This window comes from Oncorhynchus keta, chromosome 27 (genome assembly GCF_023373465.1).
Source record: "Oncorhynchus keta strain PuntledgeMale-10-30-2019 chromosome 27, Oket_V2, whole genome shotgun sequence".
Taxonomy (NCBI): Eukaryota; Metazoa; Chordata; class Actinopteri; order Salmoniformes; family Salmonidae; genus Oncorhynchus; species Oncorhynchus keta.
Window position 1 is genome coordinate 47179044 of NC_068447.1, and position 20118 is coordinate 47199161.

General features: G+C 41.5%; 1 protein-coding gene and 1 non-coding gene across 8 annotated transcripts in view; both read left to right on the forward strand.

Moving 5' to 3' along the window:
- The window catches only part of LOC118360217 (MORN repeat-containing protein 1-like), a 110404-nt gene that overhangs the window by 36175 nt on the left and 54111 nt on the right, over nt 1-20118 (forward strand). For 6 of the 7 annotated variants that reach the window (XR_004820828.2, XM_035739484.2, XM_035739486.2 and 3 more), the window contains 2 exons: nt 6503-6645; nt 6899-6975. Coding sequence is in view for 6 of the 7 variants with exons in the window: in XM_035739484.2 (XP_035595377.1) it covers nt 6503-6645; nt 6899-6975 (220 nt within the window). In the remaining variant the exon portion in view is untranslated. Of the gene's footprint in view, nt 1-6502; nt 6646-6898; nt 6976-11364; nt 11549-20118 lie in introns of those variants that run through there. The other variant, XM_035739488.2, reaches the window with a different exon arrangement.
- On the forward strand, nt 213-288 carry trnaa-ugc (transfer RNA alanine (anticodon UGC)). Its single transcript has one exon. It is a non-coding gene; the product is annotated as a tRNA-Ala (tRNA).

The following is a 20118-nucleotide window of genomic DNA, read 5'->3' on the forward strand; positions in this document are numbered from 1 at the left end:
CTGGGCTGGTCATGCCTTGAGCTCGCGAAGTGAAGTGAGCGGTACTGGAGCGAAATTGAAGCTGGCGAGAAGGCCTCACTCCAGGCAAATTGGGCATGCTCCGCTGCACATACTCGGATCAATTGAAAGGGATGATCATCACCATTTGTGCTCCACACATCATTCATTATGGTTACAAAGTAAATGCTCAAACTAAAATTGAAAAATAAAAGGGTTCCGTGTGGCTCAGTTGGTAGAGCATGGCGCTTGCAATGCCAGGGTTGTGGGTTCGATTCCCACGAGGGACCAGTATGAACAATTATGAACATATATGCTTTCACTACTGGAAGTCAGAGCATCTGCTAAAATGTAAAATCCAAATGCCCATTTTATGCATGTCCCTGTCAAAACGCATCAAAAATGCATTTCTCGTCCACATGTAAGCAATCCATATTCCCTTCAATTATTGACAAAACTGGTTGCATTGTGTAAGGGACAACATGCACACATGCTGAGCTGTCCTGCACCAACACTCTTATTTACTTAAGTTAGTGAGAAAGCCCGGCAATTAGAGAGGCAGGCTCAGGCATATTCTGTGCTGTGATTTGCAGCTTGTCACTCCGGCATGTTAATTGGCTGTAGCGCAGCACACACACCCAGACACAGGCATTAAACCTGAGGGGAGTTGGTAAAACAAGGCCTTGGATTTGAAACACAGCGACCATATGCTCCATATCAATCCCTTTACGGCTAAGGACAAAACTGGTGCACGGCAGGGAATGGTTGATTTGAAAATGAATGGGCCGTGTTTTCCCCCACTTCATGTCCAGGTAGTAGATAACGGACCTTATCAGATATGTAGTTGGTGCTGTATATTAACTCATTTGTGTGGGTTCTAACTTGAACAATTATTTTGTAAGTTTACAATTGTACAATTTATGCTCTCTGCATATAAAATCCACGAAGGCTGCCGGAAAGTCCCGAATGCAAGATGGTAAATTCTATGATTCGCACGGTGGAGGAACATATTGCCTGTAGCCTACTGTACATGGCAAGCTGGTGCTCACCCAGTGGCTGTGAGGATTTTTCTGCAATATTCACAACATATTGACACAATTACAATATTTATAGAATTTCATCAATTTACATTGTGTAAAAAGTTATGAGTGAACATTAGCAAGCCAGCAGCAGATGAAACAGAAAGTGAATTCTATCCGGCTCCTCTCCACGGTTTTAGCTTGTCTAACTGGATAGGTTTAGGATATTTACTAGCCATACCAGTGACAAACATATGGCAGTACACAAACAAAATCTAGCTCACTTATTTTGATAGCTAGAAGGATAGCCACAAATTCATTCAGAAATGGTGGAAGAGGATAGCTAGCTATAGCAAGCTAATGTAATCTGCTTCAACAAGAAGCAACTGACCGCATTGATCCTAAAATATACAATCCACCCCTACAAAGAAAGCATGGCTCTGGGGCTTCTCCGAAATGCTATTCGATCCACGATCAGATCCATGGCCCGAAGGATTACATTTCATTTTAGCCCGCACTCAGAAGGCCGTATAGAAAACTCCCCCCAGAGCCACAGAACGACCGAATTATTGCAACTTGCAGCCACCACAAACACATGAAAAACTCTGGTTTCCATATTCCATTCCTAATATCTGTTGGACTGTAGGCAATATATTCGAGATGCCCTAGCCCATAGCAGATATAGCAGAATAAAATTATGCTGGAGGTCTCCATCCACACGCGTGGATCCATCTGACGAACCATACACACACACACACACACACACACACACACACACACACAGAGCCCGAGTACAGACAGCCAGCAGCTCCCAAAACACAATTCACGGTGAGCTCCAGAAATTAACTTTCCAGATTGACCAAAATCCACAATCCACACCTCCAAAGAAAGCCTGGCTGCTGGGCTTCTCTGAAATGCTGCTTGCATTTACCCGGTTTACTTCCATGCCAGTGACCATGCTCAGTCTCTGCTAGTGCTACTGGCTGTTTGAGATGTTTTAGAAGCCACGCTAATGGTAGGGACAGCATCTACTTTGAGAAGCAACTTCTTGCTGAAGCCTTCCTTCCATTACTGATAGCTGTGGAATTTCTCAGGAATTAGATTTGCCTCGCAGATTGATGAGGAGACGTCCAATTCACCCACCTCATTCTCACAAATGTATCCCACGTTTTTACTACGTTTTTCATTCACCATGTGACGCTGACTGCAGGGCGTTGTGGGATTGTTTCCGAAGTTAAAGCTGATTTGAAGTAAACCTCAGTTTGTCATTTGGAAATGTTTTTTGGGGTGCTCTAAGTTACTATTATATGCATTTCTGGCATTGGGAAATAAGTGCTACGCTGCCTTTGCAGCCACAACGTCACTCCTCCCCCTCCTCCCACTTTTACTACTGTTCCTCTGGCCGTGGATGAGGAGACCTTGCAGTTAAAGCGCTGCTCATTTAATTAAATATGGGTGTGTCCTTGTTGCTAGTGCAATGGGAGGTGCCCGGCAGATCTTGATTGAGTCTTGCATGCAGACCAAACTGTTGGATTTTTAGGGTTTATGGGTTTGTCTGAATTTAAAAGTAAAACCCCAGCTGTGTATACCTCTGTATTTTGACCAATCAGTCTTTGTCTATCCTTTTAAAGGGGAAGGTATTGCATGAACATTTTGAGGACAGATACCTTTTAATGGATCCTTTTCCAACAGGAGTTGTCAGTCTAGCTGAATAGGTGTTTTATTATCACAGGCAGGTTTTTGGTGACTGACTGTCTTGAAGGCTCTTCTCTGGCAAAACAGCTCGGTGCGATAGTCCTTCACCTGGCTTTCATCTTGTGTTTCAGTGTTATTAAAAGTGACACCTTGATGTTGAGGTCACGACCCTATTGCTTACATTTGAACTGAACCGTTACAGGACCTGTTGGGCTCTCACACCCAAACAATCTGACAGCAGCCAGAGTATACAACCACACTAAAAACAATGTTTTGAAAAGAGAGTTGAGTCGCAATAGCCTGTCAGTACAAGGACGGATGTTGTAGAATGGATTGCACTGGTTTTGGAGCTATTGACTGACTGTTGACTGAAGAAAAGGAAGAGGTTAGAGACAGCAGTTTGGTGACATAAGGGATGACAAGACCGCACAGCATAATTAGAGCAATAGAGGCCCCGTGCTCTGAGTGAATCTCGAATTTCTAAGTTGATAATTTACTATATGATAATTGGAATGTGTCTATTGACAACAAAATTATCTCACACACTCATCCATTACAGATGATGGTTTACCTCCAATGTATTATGCTTTTAATCACCCCTTTACATTTAACTTTCATGACTTATTCAACTTCAATAACAGCAAGTAGTGACAGTTCAGTAGAAAAACTACTTATCAAGATGACATGGCAGTTCACCTGAAGTAAGCCTGCCTGTCCTTATATGCCTGTTTTGTTCTGACTTGATGTGGAAGGTCATTTTATGAAGCCCCCCCCCCCTGTAACTCTATTGAAGTCATATTAAAGAACTTACAGTACAAAGTGAGACATTTTCACCCATGTAGCTATTCTCCAAGTAGGCATTTTATCTGTTGCTGTTCTTGGAAAAAGTAGGCCATGCGGAGGCTTGTGCAATTTTCTGTTATCAGAATGAACAACTTTTCGGTCACAAATATTCAGTGGTTACATTACTCTATTGAAGTCATATAAAATAACTTATGGGACGTAGACTTTGGTCATGAATATTCAGTGGTTACATTACTCTATTGAAGTCACATAAAATAACGTTTGGGACGTAGACTTTGGTCATGAATATTCAGTGGTTACATTACTCTATTGAAGTCACATAAAATAACGTTTGGGACGTAGACTTTGGTCATGAATATTCAGTGGTTACATTACTCTATTGAAGTCACATAAAATAACGTTTGGGACGTAGACTTTGGTCATGAATATTCAGTGGTTACATTACTCTATTGAAGTCATATAAAATACCTTTTGGGACGTAGACTGATACTTTTTACTGTTCCGGTAAAAAGTAAGCTTAGGCATATGCAATTTTCTATTATTAAAACGAACAACTTTTTGGTCATGAATATTGTTCCGTGGTTGGAAAAAGAGTCCCTCATAAGGTGAAATGATGGTCTTTTTCAATGCTTTGGATAAAGGAAGAGCAGTGTCGGAATCGATATGATTTTATCTTACAGTATATCAGTATATAACCTTTGTGTAAAAGACAACATATTTTTAGTTGACAAGTCAAATGGTTCACTTTCTCACTAAAAGGGCAACTTCCCATACTTTGAAGCAAACACTCTTCAAGGCATCTTCCCCAGTATTTGTTGACGGAACGCTTGAATTGAGGGTGGTGAGGATTTGTTGTATTTCAGACATCAAAGAGCAATGAGCATGACAGCTGCAAATTGGTGGTGGGTGAGAATTTAGTATATATTTAAAACATTGCAGCTAAATCTGTCTATTTGGGCTGGTTATATTCAGAGTGGCTGACACAGACGTGAGTAATATTTAACTGTAAACCTAATTTCAAAAGATTCAATCCAGCTTGCTAGGTCGATAAAGCCAATCAATTTTCTCCGAGGAGAATGCCCACCTCTTATGTGATGACTAGCCCATGAAATGGGATATAATCACAGCTAATGCTCAAAAGTGTTATGTCTGAACAGTGTTTTGTTACAGGCACTAATGTACTCCAGTGTGCTGCTTCTGTAAACTCTTAATTACTCCTTCTCTCCTACCTTTCTAGCTTTTATCTCTAATTTTTCTCTAGTTTACTTACTCCTTTCTCACCTTCTCTCCATAACTCAATTGTTCTCTCCGTACCTACTCTTTCATCCCCGATTCTTGGCAACAACCCTGTATTTACCCCCTTTCTCTATCCCTTCCATTATCCTCTCTCCCTCCCTTTCCCCACACTCCCGCCCCTCTTCCCTCAGTGTCCTCTCTACCCCTCTCCTCCTCAACCCCTTTCTCTCTCCCTTCCATTATCCTCTCTCCCTCCCTTTCCCCACACTCCCGCCCCTCTTCCCTCAGTGTCCTCTCTACCCCTCTCTCCTCCTCAGCCCCTTTCTCTCTCCCTTCCATTATCCTCTCGTCTCTCTCTTTCCCCTCACTCACGCTCCCTTTCTCGGTCTGCCTCTTCCCTCAGTGTTCACTCTCCTGGGGTGCAGGAGAGTATGCTAATTAGCCGCTGGCTGCGCAGTGCCGGGAGGTCAAACGATCCTAGCCAGCAGCCTACCACCCTGCATCCCACGGATGGCTTGCCTCTGAAGCCAAGTAGGGTTGGTCCAGGTCAGTCCCTGGATGGGAGACCAGATGCTGCTGGAAGTGGTGTTGGAGGGACAGTAGGGGGCACTCTTTCCTCTGGTCTAAGGAGATCCCAGGGCAGTGAAGTGGATATTGCGCTGTGTAGGGTACTGTCTTTCGGATTGGACATTAAACATCTGTCCTTACTCTGTGGTCATTAAAAATCTCATGGCACTTACCGTAAGAGTAGGGATGATTTAACTCTGGTGTCATGACTAAATTCCCAACCTGGCCCCATTCCATCATGGCCACCTAATCATCCCCCTCATTCCTTAATTGGTGTATATCACTCCTCACCTCTGTAGCTAATGTGTGGTGAGTGTTCTGGCACAAGAAAACGGTCGCTGTGCATCATCCAGGTGGTGGATGAGGTGCATTTTCCCCCTACTATGTAAAGTGCTTTGAGTATCTCGGTTGGTAGAAAAGCGCTATATAAATCCAATCAGTAGTAAACTCATGGGATGTGTGTTTTGCATCCATATTAGGATATCATCAGTTGTCGTACATGTGGGCTAGCATCATGTAGCAACATTAACGTTGGCTCACTTGATGTTATTTGCTGAAGATACTTGTGGTCTTCTATATCTGGAGATGCAGTCCCTATTTTAGCATCAACCCCATCAAGGTAAATCCTATTTTTCTCTGCGAAATGGTATCCTCTTGAGTTATTTTCTTTTCTTAAAAACAACGGCAAATTGCACTAATGAGCTATTTCCCTCCCTTTGTGCTTTTGTGCCTTATTGTACAGTACCAATGGTTCCACTCTACCACTCTCAGTGAGCTAGCTAGCTGAAGTCATCGCTATTTCAGCGTCGGGTGCATTAAGTAAATGAGCCTCTCGACCAGAGAAAGCGCTGCCTGAGCACTGCCAGAAAAGGGCTCTCATCCACTTAACGCTTCCTTAAATGATGCCATACGGAGTCACCGTGCCTGTGGTTTCCAGGGAGACTCAATACCAAAAAGTGAAAGGAAAATAAATAACAGCCTGACTGAGACAAAGTATAAGGCAGACTTGTGCTGTAGCGTTTCACTTGAACTGTTCAGCTACAATGAATTATAATATACTAGAAAAAGAACAGAAGGATTGTAAAAATGATGTCACATAGCGTATTCAATTGGTTTATGCTATTTGTGTCTTACCGTTTCCGTCTGCTTTTGTACAAAACAATATATACATCCCCCAAGCACAGGAGTCTTTGCTGGACAAGAGGAGGACTCCACTCCTCCTCCAGCCAATCAGAGGGTGGAAGAAGGCCAAGCTAAATTCAAAAATCTACTGTTGGCCCCTCCCCCTCATGACTTCATCCCTTATCAGCTGATGGATGAGTTGAAGGTGAATGGTTTTACTATGACCTTTCTCACAAAGTATTGTCTCAGACAGCCACATATTAGGAATGAGTTGTAAATGATCCATTGCATAATTATTTTGGAATAATCTGAGGTGTTCATTTTGGGGTGTAGATAATCATTAACCACAGCTTGCACTGTTATTGCAGTTCTTTATGTGACCAAGTGTAGTTGTCTCTATACTTGTGTAAAGTGTTAATGATCAAGATGATTCATTTCCTTGATATTTCTGTTCACAGAGAAACATCAAGAAGCCGTCCAACAGAGCACCAACTGATAGACCGGTCCTCTCCCAGGACAAGAACTCAGAGCGCAGGTATGTACCACACACACACACACACACACACACACACACACACACACACACACACACACAATGAATTTGCATTGGGACAATAAAATATCACACGTGGACATCTGGAGAAAACACCGACTGTGCAATCTGCACTGACGGTGACAGTTTTCCCAATATCTCGCCACAAGGAAGCTTTTCAGTGAAGGCAACTGGGCTTGCCACCAATTCAGGGCCTTTTGAGAGTGCGACTTGGTCCCAAACATTTTTGATTTTGTGATATTTTAACATTGTCATAATGACCACATTCTTAACTTAAAAAACACGTTTTCCAATCTCAAGAGGTTAAATAACAAAATGACTACAGTAATTGCATATTAAATGGCAAAAAAAAGTAACCGGGTTGACCGTGACTGGGTCGATGATTTCTTCTTAAATATGCCTTGTGACAGGGGGAATGCAAGCTTCACCTCAAAAAATGTAATTAGTCAACTATTTAATAATAATAACTATTTCTAGCCTTTCTGTCTATGGGTAACAGGGTTGATGTGTTATGCTTAACCCGCTTAGTTTTCCACCACAAAACACAAGAATAGTAACAGCTCACCTGCTTTTACTCTATGGTTTGGCTATATGTTAAATGTTTCTTTTGAAAAAAATATTTTAGTTTTACCATATTAAAACGAGAGTTCAGTTCACGGAACAGGGTTTACCTTAAAATGAGGGACAGATGTAAATGAATCACTAATCAATATGAAATAAATAATAATCTTCAGAAATGACTGTCAAAGCAACAGAAAAACTAGGGCTTTAACAATGATGGTGAAACATGGAGAAATGTGTGAATTTTAAGTGGATTGATGGATGGACATGTCAAAATGCATATTCATATTAAAAATACGATTTATTGAGTTCTCTACTAATATCTAATATCAAAGGGACTAATTTCATGGAATGACCCACATCTCTACGCATGCAGGTGTTTTGACATTGTTTGACGGTTTAGACACATCAGCACCCGAAACAGACAAACAGTATTTATGTAGCATGTTATTTGGCGGCAAAGAACCAACAGAGCCGTCTGATTATCCTTTCTGCACTCAGCATTTAGTGTAATGGAACAATTAGTTGTACACCATGGCCAGCTTGTTTTTTCACCCACTCTGTAGCGCTAGCATTTCAAAATGGTGGATTTAAGGTAATTGCAGCACACTCACCTGCAGCTACTTAATGAAATTATGTACTGTAGGGACAGATGGCTGGGGCTACTGGATAGGGAATGTGCATCATTAACTCAATTAGCCTGCCAATGAAGGTTGAGGAGGCCTTTGTGTGCGCTCTCCCGCAGATTTGACACTAATACACAATACATTTTCATTTCTCCAACTCCCCATCCCTTCATCCTGCCCACTTCTCTTTGTTGTCCCTCCTTCCTGTGTTCCACCATCTGCACATACTTTAAGAGCTGTGCAAGCCATTGGGGCACCAGCTCCTATTTGACTGACAATAAAAACATGTTTTTTTTTTTTATTGTTTTTTTGGAAAAGCAAAATTCTATTGTTTTCAGCTGAAACACAATGCCTAGAGCCTATTCTTCTTCGCTACTGAGTTTAGCCGAACAGTCTTGTGTCTACTTGGTCTCCTGAGCCATGGAACAGATACAAACATGGGGTGCAAATGTATGTTTTTGCACCTCTCCATTGTTGTCAATTTTCACTTATGTTAGAGCTATTCTGTATTAAAAACATATGTGTATTTATATCTGACCATTTCACAAACGGTATAATTGCGTAATATGTTTGCATTTTGCATCCCTGCTCCCCCCGTCGCTCCAAGATGACTGGTTTTGACCACTAAATTCCCGCTTCATTACACACTTTACTACTTTGATTGGTGCAGCTAGAAACCACAGTGTCTATCTTCTAATGCACAGGCACACGCAGAAGAACATTTGTATTGATGTTTCATGTCCAATGCGCTCATGGTGTTGTTACATGTTATTTGCAACGTGCAAAGTCATTGTAGTCTTATCATTTCACTTCCCTTTGAGAACCATGAGCAAGGACTGACTTGGCTTTGCTGTACCGAAGCCTGCCAGCAGCCTACCTACCAAAGGTTGCACCGTGTCTATCGCAATGTAGAAAAACGTATGTCTGTTATTCAAGATACCAAAGGTAACAATAGATGACGACGACAAAGATACTGGTTTCCATCTGTGGTGAAGTCTTCACTAAATGCTTATGACAAATCCAGCTTCAGAAGCAGCATAGCCTAGCCAGCTGGCTAATCTTTTAAATACGGTGTACGTAGTAAAGAAAAAAACATCAACAACCGATAACGTTAGCTAGCTAGATAAGGTTAGGAAGCTGGAAAACTTCACTGACAACTGTCAGTTCCCTGTTTGTTTATTTTTCTGGACTCCACGTGGAAATCACCATTATCGGAAGGTGGAACATAAACGAGCATTTCCGCTCTAGGGAATGAATTACGTTGAAATAGGGGTGCCTTTTTAAGTTTTAATGTCACATGCGCAATTAAAAGTGAAATGCCTTTCCTGCAAAGTCAAAAACCCAACAATGGAGTAATCCATAACAATGTGTTACTAGAAAGAAAGAAAAACACACAAGAAATAAGAATATTGAATACACAAAGTAATTAGGTATGCATACTGTATACAGAAAATATTTAAAAAGTCAGATTCAATTCCATATTTACATATGCAGGCATACTGTAGGGTTAGAGGTAGATATGTAAGGGGACAGGCTATAAGATAAACAGAGTAGCAACAGTTTATGTGAGTGGGTGTGTAGAGTCTGTATAAATGTATGTGCATATTATGTGTGAGTGAGCAAATGATGGAGTGAGTGTTTGTGTGTTGGTGTGACAGTGTGTGCGAGTGTATAGGGCCCAGTGAGTGTGCAGAGATAAAAAGTAAACTCAGTCTGTGTAGCTATTTATTAGTTGTATTGATAGGCGGTAGAAGACGTTCAAGAGCCTGTTGGTGTCGGACTTGATTCACCGGTACCGGCAGCAAAGAAAATAGTCTTTGGCTTGGGTGGTTGGGGTCTGACGATTTTCTGGGCCTTCTTTTCACACCACCTGATATAGAGGTGCTGGATTGCAGGGTGCTCTGCCCCAGTGATGTACTGGGCTGTCCGCACAACCCTCTGTAGTGCCATGCGGTCGAGGGCGGTGCTGTTGCCATACCAACAGATGCTTGGTTTGACATTTCCCAACTGGGTTGAGAATTTAGAATGATTTATTGATATTTTAGAAGAATTGTGAAAGATACCCCTTACTGGTTAGTTTTGGTCTAATCATATATTCTTCCCTAGTGGAATGCACCCAATTAGCTAGCTCGATCAAATAGTGACTAGTATCAAGGAAATACACATTCCCACCGATTTATGAACATGTGATTTGAAACCAGATATTTTCTTTAACATTTTTTTCTCCCCCATTTTGCTAAAGTATCTTTTGTGTCTAAGCTAGTCAACTCAAATACAATGACGAGTGGTTCTTTTGAGAGAGGGAAAGTCACTTATGCTTTCCCCCAAAGGAATGCGGTGTGAAATGTCTTCATTCCTCATGTTGTTATGAAGTCCATTAATGTACTCATTGAGAAACCCGGCAGTGAGTGCCCTCTTTTGTATACCTTTATTTTTCTAGGTAGGTTGACTGAAAGTGCATTTTCTCAACAGCAAAGAGGACGCAGAAGCTGGTAGTGATTTAGTGGCTATGGTAGTACGAGTTGCCAGGTTGCAAACTTTGAAGACAACATTCTTCATTGAGAAACACACAACTTCCATGCACTTTATCCATTGACATTACTGCAAATATCAACAACCTTAGATCTCAAAGCATACAGTTACATTTGGTTTGCAGAGATTGCGTTCCCATTTAGTGCTAGATGTTTTTCTGATAGTACATCTGTAGGCCTGATGTCAGACCATGTTCATTCGGGACAAATCACTGAATTTAAATACCATGTTTTAAACAACCGAAACCAATGCATTTCAAACAAATGCCTTTTTTATGCCATTTGTAACAAGACTTGACCAGGTTGAGCGGTAGAAGTACTGGGAAAGACAGCCTGTTAATTATTTGTATGAGGGGAAAAACACATTTACTGAGATTGTCCTACATTCATTTCTTCCCCAAATGAATATTTCAAGTCCCTCATGTCAACAACAATGTGTGAGCAAAGGCGAAAGACCTCCATGTAGACCCCACACAGATAGGCATTCACTGCTTTATCCTGCCTATTCTTCCTTATGTAATTCAAGTGTAAATTTACCCCTGGCTCCTATGTAGAGTATTTTTGTGCCTATTGTCTAAGCCTAGTCAAGTGAGATGGCTCCCTCTTAATCATTGATCCAATTAATTTGGACAACCTTGTCCCTCTCTCCCCAGAAGAAAGGACAGCACTGAAAGAACACTGTTACAAAAGGAGTGACTTCATACCGACCAACTTTTTGGATTGACACCGGTGCCAAAACGGCGCCAGGTCACTATTATAGGGGATGAGGTTATAGAACTTTGGAATGAGAGAGTGGAATCACTGAAAGAGCTAAACATGTCTCTATGCCAAATAAATGTTCTCAATTATTCAACTAACTCAAACAACCCCAATGGCCTTTTTTTTTACGGCATACTTTCCTACAATGTATTGAAGGGCAGAGCTTTAGAATCCTGTCATATTAGCCACGTTTTCTGTGGACACCTGGCATTTCTATGCACCATTCTTAACTCCCTCCACAAGGGAAACATTGAGTTTCTCTACAGTAGGTCCAGACGTGTATGAATCTGTTTGTTCCATTAACCAACAGACCCAGGGAGAATGATGTTCAAGGTTTTTTACTCTATTCAGCATAAATCATGCAGCCAAATTAAAAGACTTCTCAGCAGTTTGGGAAAAAAGTACTGAACCAATGCTTCAATGCTCATAGATTTGTTGTTGTTTGTGTGCAAGTTAAGTTCTGACTCAATTCATGTCAGATGATTTTGGTTCCTAATGTGTTTCTCAAAATATTACATACATTATCGAACAAATACGCATGATATTCTTATATTTGAAGAAACATAGAATGATCCATTTCTGACAAACGGACGTTTTCCTCTCGCAAAGACACGGCGGTAATTGGAATATGTTCTGGGACTCCGCTGATAGCATCGAGCTAAGCACTTCGTTCATTGGCTTCGTTAGGAAATGCATAGCCAACATTGTCCCCACAGTGAAGGTTTGCTGCTGTCCCAATCAAAAGCCAAAATGTAAGGGCCTCCCGAGTGGCGCAGCGGTCTAAGGCACTGCAGTGCTTGAGGTGTCACTACAGATCCAGGTTTGATCCCGGGCTGTGTAACAGCCAGCCGCGACCCGAAGACCCATGAGGCGACGCACCCTTTGGCCCAGCATCGTCCGGGTTAGGGGATGTCCTTGTCCTATCGCGCTCTAGTGACTCCTGTGGCAGGCCTGGCGCATGCATGCTGACACGGTTGCCAGTGTTTCCTCTGACACATTGGTGCGGCTGGCTTCCGGTTTAAACGAGAAGTGTGTCAAGAAGCAGTGCAAGGGAGTGTGCACATGCAACTCTTCTGTGTTGAGCGTTTAACCTCTGGGATATCACCTGGCCAAAAGCCAGTGAAAATGCAGAGCGCCAAATTCAATTAAATTACTATAAAAATCTAACTTTCATGAAATCACACATGTAAGATACCAAATTAGAGCTACTCGTGTTGTGAATCCAGCCAACATGCCAGATTTCAAAAATACTTTTCGGCGAAAGCAAACGATGCAATTATCTGAGAGTAGCACCTTCATAAACAAAGAGAGAAAACATATTTCAACCCTGCAGACGCGACACAAAACGCAGAAATAAAAATATAAATCATGCCTTACCTTTGACGCGCTTCTTTTGTTGGCACTCCAATATGTCCCATAAACATCACAAATGGTCCTTTTGTTTGATTAATTCCGTTGATATTTATCCAAAATGTTAATTTATTTGGCGTGTTTGATCCAGAAAAACACTGGTTCCAACTTGCAACAAAATATCTCAAAAGTTACCTGTAAACTTTTCCAAAACATTTCAAACTACTTTTGTAATACAACTTTAGGTATTTTTTAAAGTAAATAATTGATCAAATTGAAGACGGGATGATCTGTGTTCAATACAGGAAGAAAACAAACTGACGCTACCTTTCTGGTCACGCACCTCTATCTAACAGTACACTTGAAGCGACCCTCTGTTTTAACAGGGCTACTTCTTCATTACACAAAGGAAAAACCTCAACCAATTTCTAAAGACGGGTGACATCCAGTGGAAGCGGTAGGAACTGCAAGAAGGTTCCTAAGAAATCTGGATTCCCAATTAAATCTTCTATTATACTCACAGACATGATTCAAACAGTTTTAGAAACTTCGTAGTGTTTTCTATCAAAATCTACTAATAATATGCATATCTTATCTTCTGGGGATGAGTAGCAGGCAGTTTAATTTGGGCATGCATTTCATCCGGATGTGAAAATACTGCCCCCTGTCACCAAGAAGTTAACAAAGTGCTCATTTGAAACAGGTCCTCCTATATGCTTAGTATAGTTATTTATGCAACTTTAGTCGTGATACAAACCTTAGGCAATATGTTTTGAGTTCTAATACATTCTAAGGCTGCATGATGCAACTCTTTTGGGGTGGCAGGTAGCCTAGTGGTTAGAGCGTTGAGCCAGTAACCGAAAGGTTGCAAGCTCGAACAAGGCAGTTAACCCGGTGTTCCTAGGCCGTCATTGTAAATTAGAATTTGTTCTTAACTGACTTGCCTAGTTAAATAAAGGTTTTTTAAAAATGTGATAAAAATGTATGATTTTGAAAAAGTTGCATCTCATTCACAATTTGACAAGCATTTGATAATATTCTCAACCAACAGACTATTCTCAATTTAATCTGGTCTTTACCATACTAATATATATGTGGAATTATTTTCATCCACAAAAAAATCATGTCATCCGTAGCCTGTACTCGAAAAGCTAATGGAGGAAGCTCTTCCCACGTTTACGTAAAAAAAAATATGCCAGCCAAGTAGGCTACGCCAGTTCTAAAGCGAAGCAATGTGCGTAATATTAGGAAAGTTAAGAAATAGATATATTAGGCCTTATCAAGGCTCAGGCTAAGACCCAGATGCGAACACATGAGGCAGATAGTACGAGTCTGAGTTTATTATAGTTCAAGGGGCAGGCAAAAGATAAGTCAAGGCAGGGTCGTAATCCAAATTAGAGTCAGGCAGGTACAGGACGGCAGGCAGGATCAGGACAGGCAGGTCAGAACTGGGAAGACTAAGAAAAACTAGCGTATAGGAAACATGGGAACACGCTGGTAGGACTTGACGGGACAAGACAAACTGGTAACAGACAAACAGAAAACCAGGTGTAAATACACAGGGGATAAAGAGGGGAGATGGGATACACCTGGTGGGGGGTGGAGACCAGCACAAAGACAGGTGAAACAGATCAGGGTGTGCCAGGCCGAGCCTATAGAAAGCTGATGGGACACCGGTTGTAAAGCAGATTAATGTGCTTAATATTAAGAATTGAGCAATAAATATAGCAGCACCGGAAAGCTGGGATCCTCTTTTAAATAGTGTCCAGTTAAAACTCTGTTTTCTCATGTAAATGTGCAATTACTGGGCTTATAGGAACATGTTTCACTACTAGGTTCTGTAGGCTATGAGCTCTGCAGTCCCTTCAGTTGTGATACAAACCTTATCAAAACATATAGGCCTATGGGCTAGGCTACATGGTGCATGCGACTATGATTTGAAAAGAATTGCAAAAAAATGCATATGCTGTTTCTTGCCTGAGACGGCACACACTGTGCATCATTTACAAGTGCTAATATTCTCACCCGTTAGACTTTTCTTAATTTGATCTTGTCGTTACATATACTAAATAATATACAGTACTCGTCAAAAGTTTGGACACACCTACTCATTCAACAGTTTTCCTTTATTTTTACAATTTACTACATTGTAGAATAATAGTGAAGACATCAACACTTTGAAATAACCCATATGGAATCATGTAGTAACAAAAACAGCATTAAACAATTCAACATATATTTGAGATTCTTCAAAGTAGCTACCCTTTGCCTTGATGACAGCTTTGCACATGCTTGGCATTCTCTCAACCAGCTTCATGAGATAGTCACCTGAAATGCATTTCAATTAACCTGTTGCGTCGAGCAATCCCGTATCCGGGAGCATAATTATAGCCTCAAGCTCATTACCATAACGCAACGTTAACTATTCATGAAAATCGCAAATGAAATGAAATAAATATATTGGCTTACAACCTTTTGTTAACAACACTGTCATCTCAGATTTTCAAAATATGCTTTTCAACCATAGCTACACAAGCATTTGTGTAAGAGTATTGATAGCTAGCATAGCATTAAGCCTAGCATTCAGCAGGCATCATTTTCACAAAAACAAGAAAAGCATTCAAATAAAATAATTTACCTTTGAAGAACTTCAGATGTTTTCAATGAGGAGACTCTCAGTTAGATAGCAAATGTTCAGTTTTTCCCAAAAGATTATTTGTGTAGGAGAGAAATCGCTCCGTTTTGTTCATCACGTTTGGCTGAGAAAAAAAAATGAAATTTCAGTCATTACAACGCCGAACTTTTTTCCAAATTAACTCCATAATATCGACAGAAACATGGCAAACGTTGTTTAGAATCAATCCTCAAGGTGTTTTTCACATATCTATTTGATGATAAGTCATTTGTGGCAGTTTGGTTTCTCCTCTGAAGCAAATGGTAAAATACACGCAGCTGGAGATTACGCAATAATTGCAATGGAGGACACCAACCGGAGCACCTGGTAAATGTAGTCTCTTATGGTCAATCTTCCAATGATATGCCTACAAATACGTCACAATGCTGCAGACACCTTGGGGAAACGACAGAAAGTGTAGGCTCATTCCTTGCGCATTCACAGCCATATAAGGAGACATTGGAACAAAGCGCATTCAAAATCTGGGGCATTTCCTGTTTGAAATTTCATCTTGGTTTCGCCTGTAGCATCAGTTCTGTGGCACTCACAGATAATATCTTTGCAGATTTGGAAACGTCAGTGTTTTCTTTCCAAAGCTGTCAATTATATGCATAGTCGAGCATCTTTTCGTGACAAAATATCTTGTTTAAAACGGGAATGCTTTTTTATCCATAAATTAAAAGAGCGCCCCCTATATCCAAGAAGTTAAGAGGTATGCCTTGTTAAAAGTCCATTTGTGGAATTTCTTTCCTTCATAATGTGTTTGTGACAAGGTAGGGGTGGTATACAGAAGATAGCCATATTTGGTATAAGACCAAGTCCATATTATGGCAAGAACAGCTCAAATAAGCAAAGAGAGGTGACAGTTCATCATTACTTTTGTACATGAAGGTCAGTCAATCTGGAACATTTCAAGAACTTTAAACGTTTCTTCAAGTGCAGTTGTAAAAACCATCAAGCGCTATGATGAAACTGTCGCTCATGAGGACCGCCACAGGAATGGAAAGGCCCAGAGTTACCTCTGCTGCAGAGGATAAGTTCATTAAAGTTATCAGCCTCAGAAATTGCAGCCCAAATAAATGCTTCACAGAGTTCAAGTAACAGATGCATCTCAACATCAACTGTTCAGAGGAGACTGCATGAATCAGGCCTTCGTGGTCGAATTTCTGCAAAGAAACCACTACTAAAGGACACCAATAATAAGAGGAAGAGATTTGCATGGGCTAAGAAACACGAGCAATGGACATTAGACCGGTGGAAATCTGTCCAAATTTGAGATATTTGGTTCCAACCACAATGTATTTGTGAGACGTTGAGTAGGTGAACGGACGATCTCCGAGGCGCACTTAACCAGCATGGCTACCACAGCGATACGGCATCGAAATCTGGTTTGCGCTTAGTCCCACTATCATTTGATTTTCAACAGGACAATGAACCAACACACCTCCAGGCTGTGTAAGGGCTATTTGACCAAGAAGGACAGTGATGGAGTGCTGCATCAGATGACCTGGCCTCGACCTCAACCCAATTGAGATGGTTTGGGATGAGTTGGACCGCAGAGTGAAGGAAAAGCAGCCAACAAGTGCTCAGCATATTTGGGAACTCCTTCTAGACTGTTGGAAAAGCATTCCAGGTGAAGCTGTTTGAGAGAATGCCAAGAGTATGCAAAGCTGTCATCAAGTCAAAAGGTGGCTACTTTGAAGAATCTTAAATATAAAATATATTTTGATTTGTATAACACTTTGGCTACTACATGATTCCAAAAGGGTTATTTCATAGTTTTGACGTCTTCACTATTAATCTACAATGTTGAAAATAGTTTTAAATTATTTTTTTAAAATCCCTTGAATGAGTGTGTCCAAACTTTTGGCTGGTACTGTATGTGTGAAATTGGTTTTGATTTAGAATGGGCCATTATCATGCACCTGTCGTAACAAGGGCAGGGGGAAAAATGACATGTCACGCGTATGCACTTGAATAGCGAATGGAAGACTCTTTTTCCGGTTACTCTTCATGCCAGGCAGGTAGGATACTCCAGTTGTAAAGGGAAGCAATGTGCATAATATTAGGAAACTTGATCAATAAATATCTTAGGCCTAGCCTATAGAAAGCTGATGGTCTCAAAACTATTCATTCACAGAATTGTATAGTATAGCCTAAAGAAATGTTGCGCAACTTGGGCTTATAGGAACTCTTATTTCATTCCATGCATCAACCAGCTATGAGGAGCTGGCTCTCGCTGTGCATCAGGTGAACCTATTCTGATCAAACTCTGAATGCCAGGGCTCTCATGAAGTGTTTCATTTGATTTTCGATTGCATTTGAATTGATGTTAGAGTGATTAGAGGGACAATAGAGTGTTGAGTACCAGACCATTAGCAACTGGCTGTTAGCAAGTTTGGTAGGCCAGTAATAGCCATCAGCGACATCAGAGCACAGAGTTTTGGAGAAGTTAGTAAGGCTGCGGGGCAGGGCGGAATTCCAGGGTACGTTCTTAGAGCGTGCGCAAAACAGCTGGCTGGCATATTCATGGTAATTTTCAACTTCTCCTTGTCAGAGCCTGTAATTCCCACATCTCAAGCGGACCCCCATCGTTCCTGTTCCCAAGAACTCTAATGCTAACTGCCACAATGACTACCACCCTGTAAATCGAATCAATGTTATTTGTCGCATACACAGGGTTAGCAGATGTTAATGCGAGTGTAGCGAAATGCTTGTTCTTCTAGTTCCGACAGTGCAGTAATATCTAACAAGTAATGTAACCATTCCCCAACAACTACCTAATACACACAAATCTAAAGGGGTGAATGAGAATATGTACATGTAAGTATATGGATGAGCAATGGCCGAGCGGCAAGGTGCAGTAGATGTTATAAAATACAGTGTGTATACATGTGATGATAGATATGTAAACATTATTAAAGTGGCATTGTATAAAGTGACTAGTGATCCATTTATTCAAGTGGCCAGTGATTGGGTTTCAATGTAGGCAGCAGCCTCTCTGAGTTAGTGATGGCTGTTTAGCAGTCTGATGGCCTTGAGATAGAAGCTGTTTTTCAGTCTCTCGATCCCAGCTTTGATGCACCTGTACTGACCTCCCCTTATGGATGGTAGTGGTGTGAACAGGAAGTGGCTTGGGTAGTTGATGTCCTTGATGATCTTTATGGCCTTCCTGTAATATCGGGTGTTGTTGGTCAGTTTCTTCCACAGATGATCAGGTCTATATAATTATCAAACATATATTAGTAATGGAAAGGAAACAGACACTTTTTAAGTATTAAAAGTATCCTTTAGTAATACAATTGTAGGCAGAAGTTGGTACAGAGTACAGTAACTTCGCCTCCCCAATTCCCCTTGCCTGACTTTCCCTGGCAACAACATTTTAATAAATCTAACCACCCCCTGACAGCAACAACCGTCTTGTCAGCAGTTAAAAGCTTAGAAGTGGGTTTGACCGAAACTTGACCTTTCATCACAAGTATAGGGTCATAACAAGGTGAATGAGTCGAAGCATACTCTGACAGGTGGCTGTTTTCATCAGGCCTGCGGCAGCCTTGTATTCTCAGAAAACCAGTCGTATTCTCAGATAGCCACGGTGGGGCCCAGACAGGAGGAGTCTGAGCTTCTGATGGTGTCTGAAGGGCACAACACTCAAAACAGGTGTTAATACACACACAGAGGTCTCCTGAGAGGGGACATAACAGTTTATCATAACACAATGTATTAACCCTTTAAAAGGTATAAGGTCTTGGTTTAATCCCTTCAGTATCATGGAGGGTAGGTAGTTTGCCCCGGTGATGCGTTGTGCAGACCGGACTACCCTCTGGAGAGCCTTGCCGTTGAGGGCGGTGCAGTTGCAGTACCAGGCTGTGATACAGCTCGACAGGATGGTCTTGATTGTGCATCTGTAAAAGTTTGTCAGGGTTTTGAATCACAATACACATTTCTTCAGCCTCCTAAGGTTGAAGAGGCACCTTCTTCACCGCACTGTCTGTGTGGGTGGACCATTTCAGTTTGTCTGTGGTGTATGATGAGGAACTTAAAACGTTCTACCTTCTCCACTGCTGTCCCTTCGATGTGGATAGGGGGGTGCTCCCTCTGCTGTTTCCTGAAGTCCACAATCATCTTCTTTGTTTTGTTGATGTTGAGTGAGAGGTTGTTTTCCTGACACCATACTCCGAGTGCCCTCACCTCCTCCCTGTAGGCTGTCTTGTCGTTGTTGGTAATCAAGTCTACTACTGTTGTGTTGTCTAGAAACTTGATGATTGAGTTGGAGGTGTGCTTGGCCACGCAGTCGTGGGGGAACAGGGAGTACAGGAGGGGGCTGAGCACGCACCCTTGTGGGGCCCCAGTGTTGAGGGTCAGCGAAGTGGTGATGTTGTTTCCGGTTGTGGTCGGTAAGGTGGAGGTGATATGACCCTTGACTAGTTTCGCAAAGCACTTCATGATGACCGAAGTGAGTGCTATGGGGCGGTAGTCATTTAGTTCAGTTATCTTTGCCTTCATGCGTACAGCAACAATGGTAGCCATCTTGAAGCATGTGGGGACAACTGCCTTTGATAGGGAGGGATTGAATATGTCCGTAAACACACCAGCTAGCTGATCTGCGCATGCTCTAAGGACG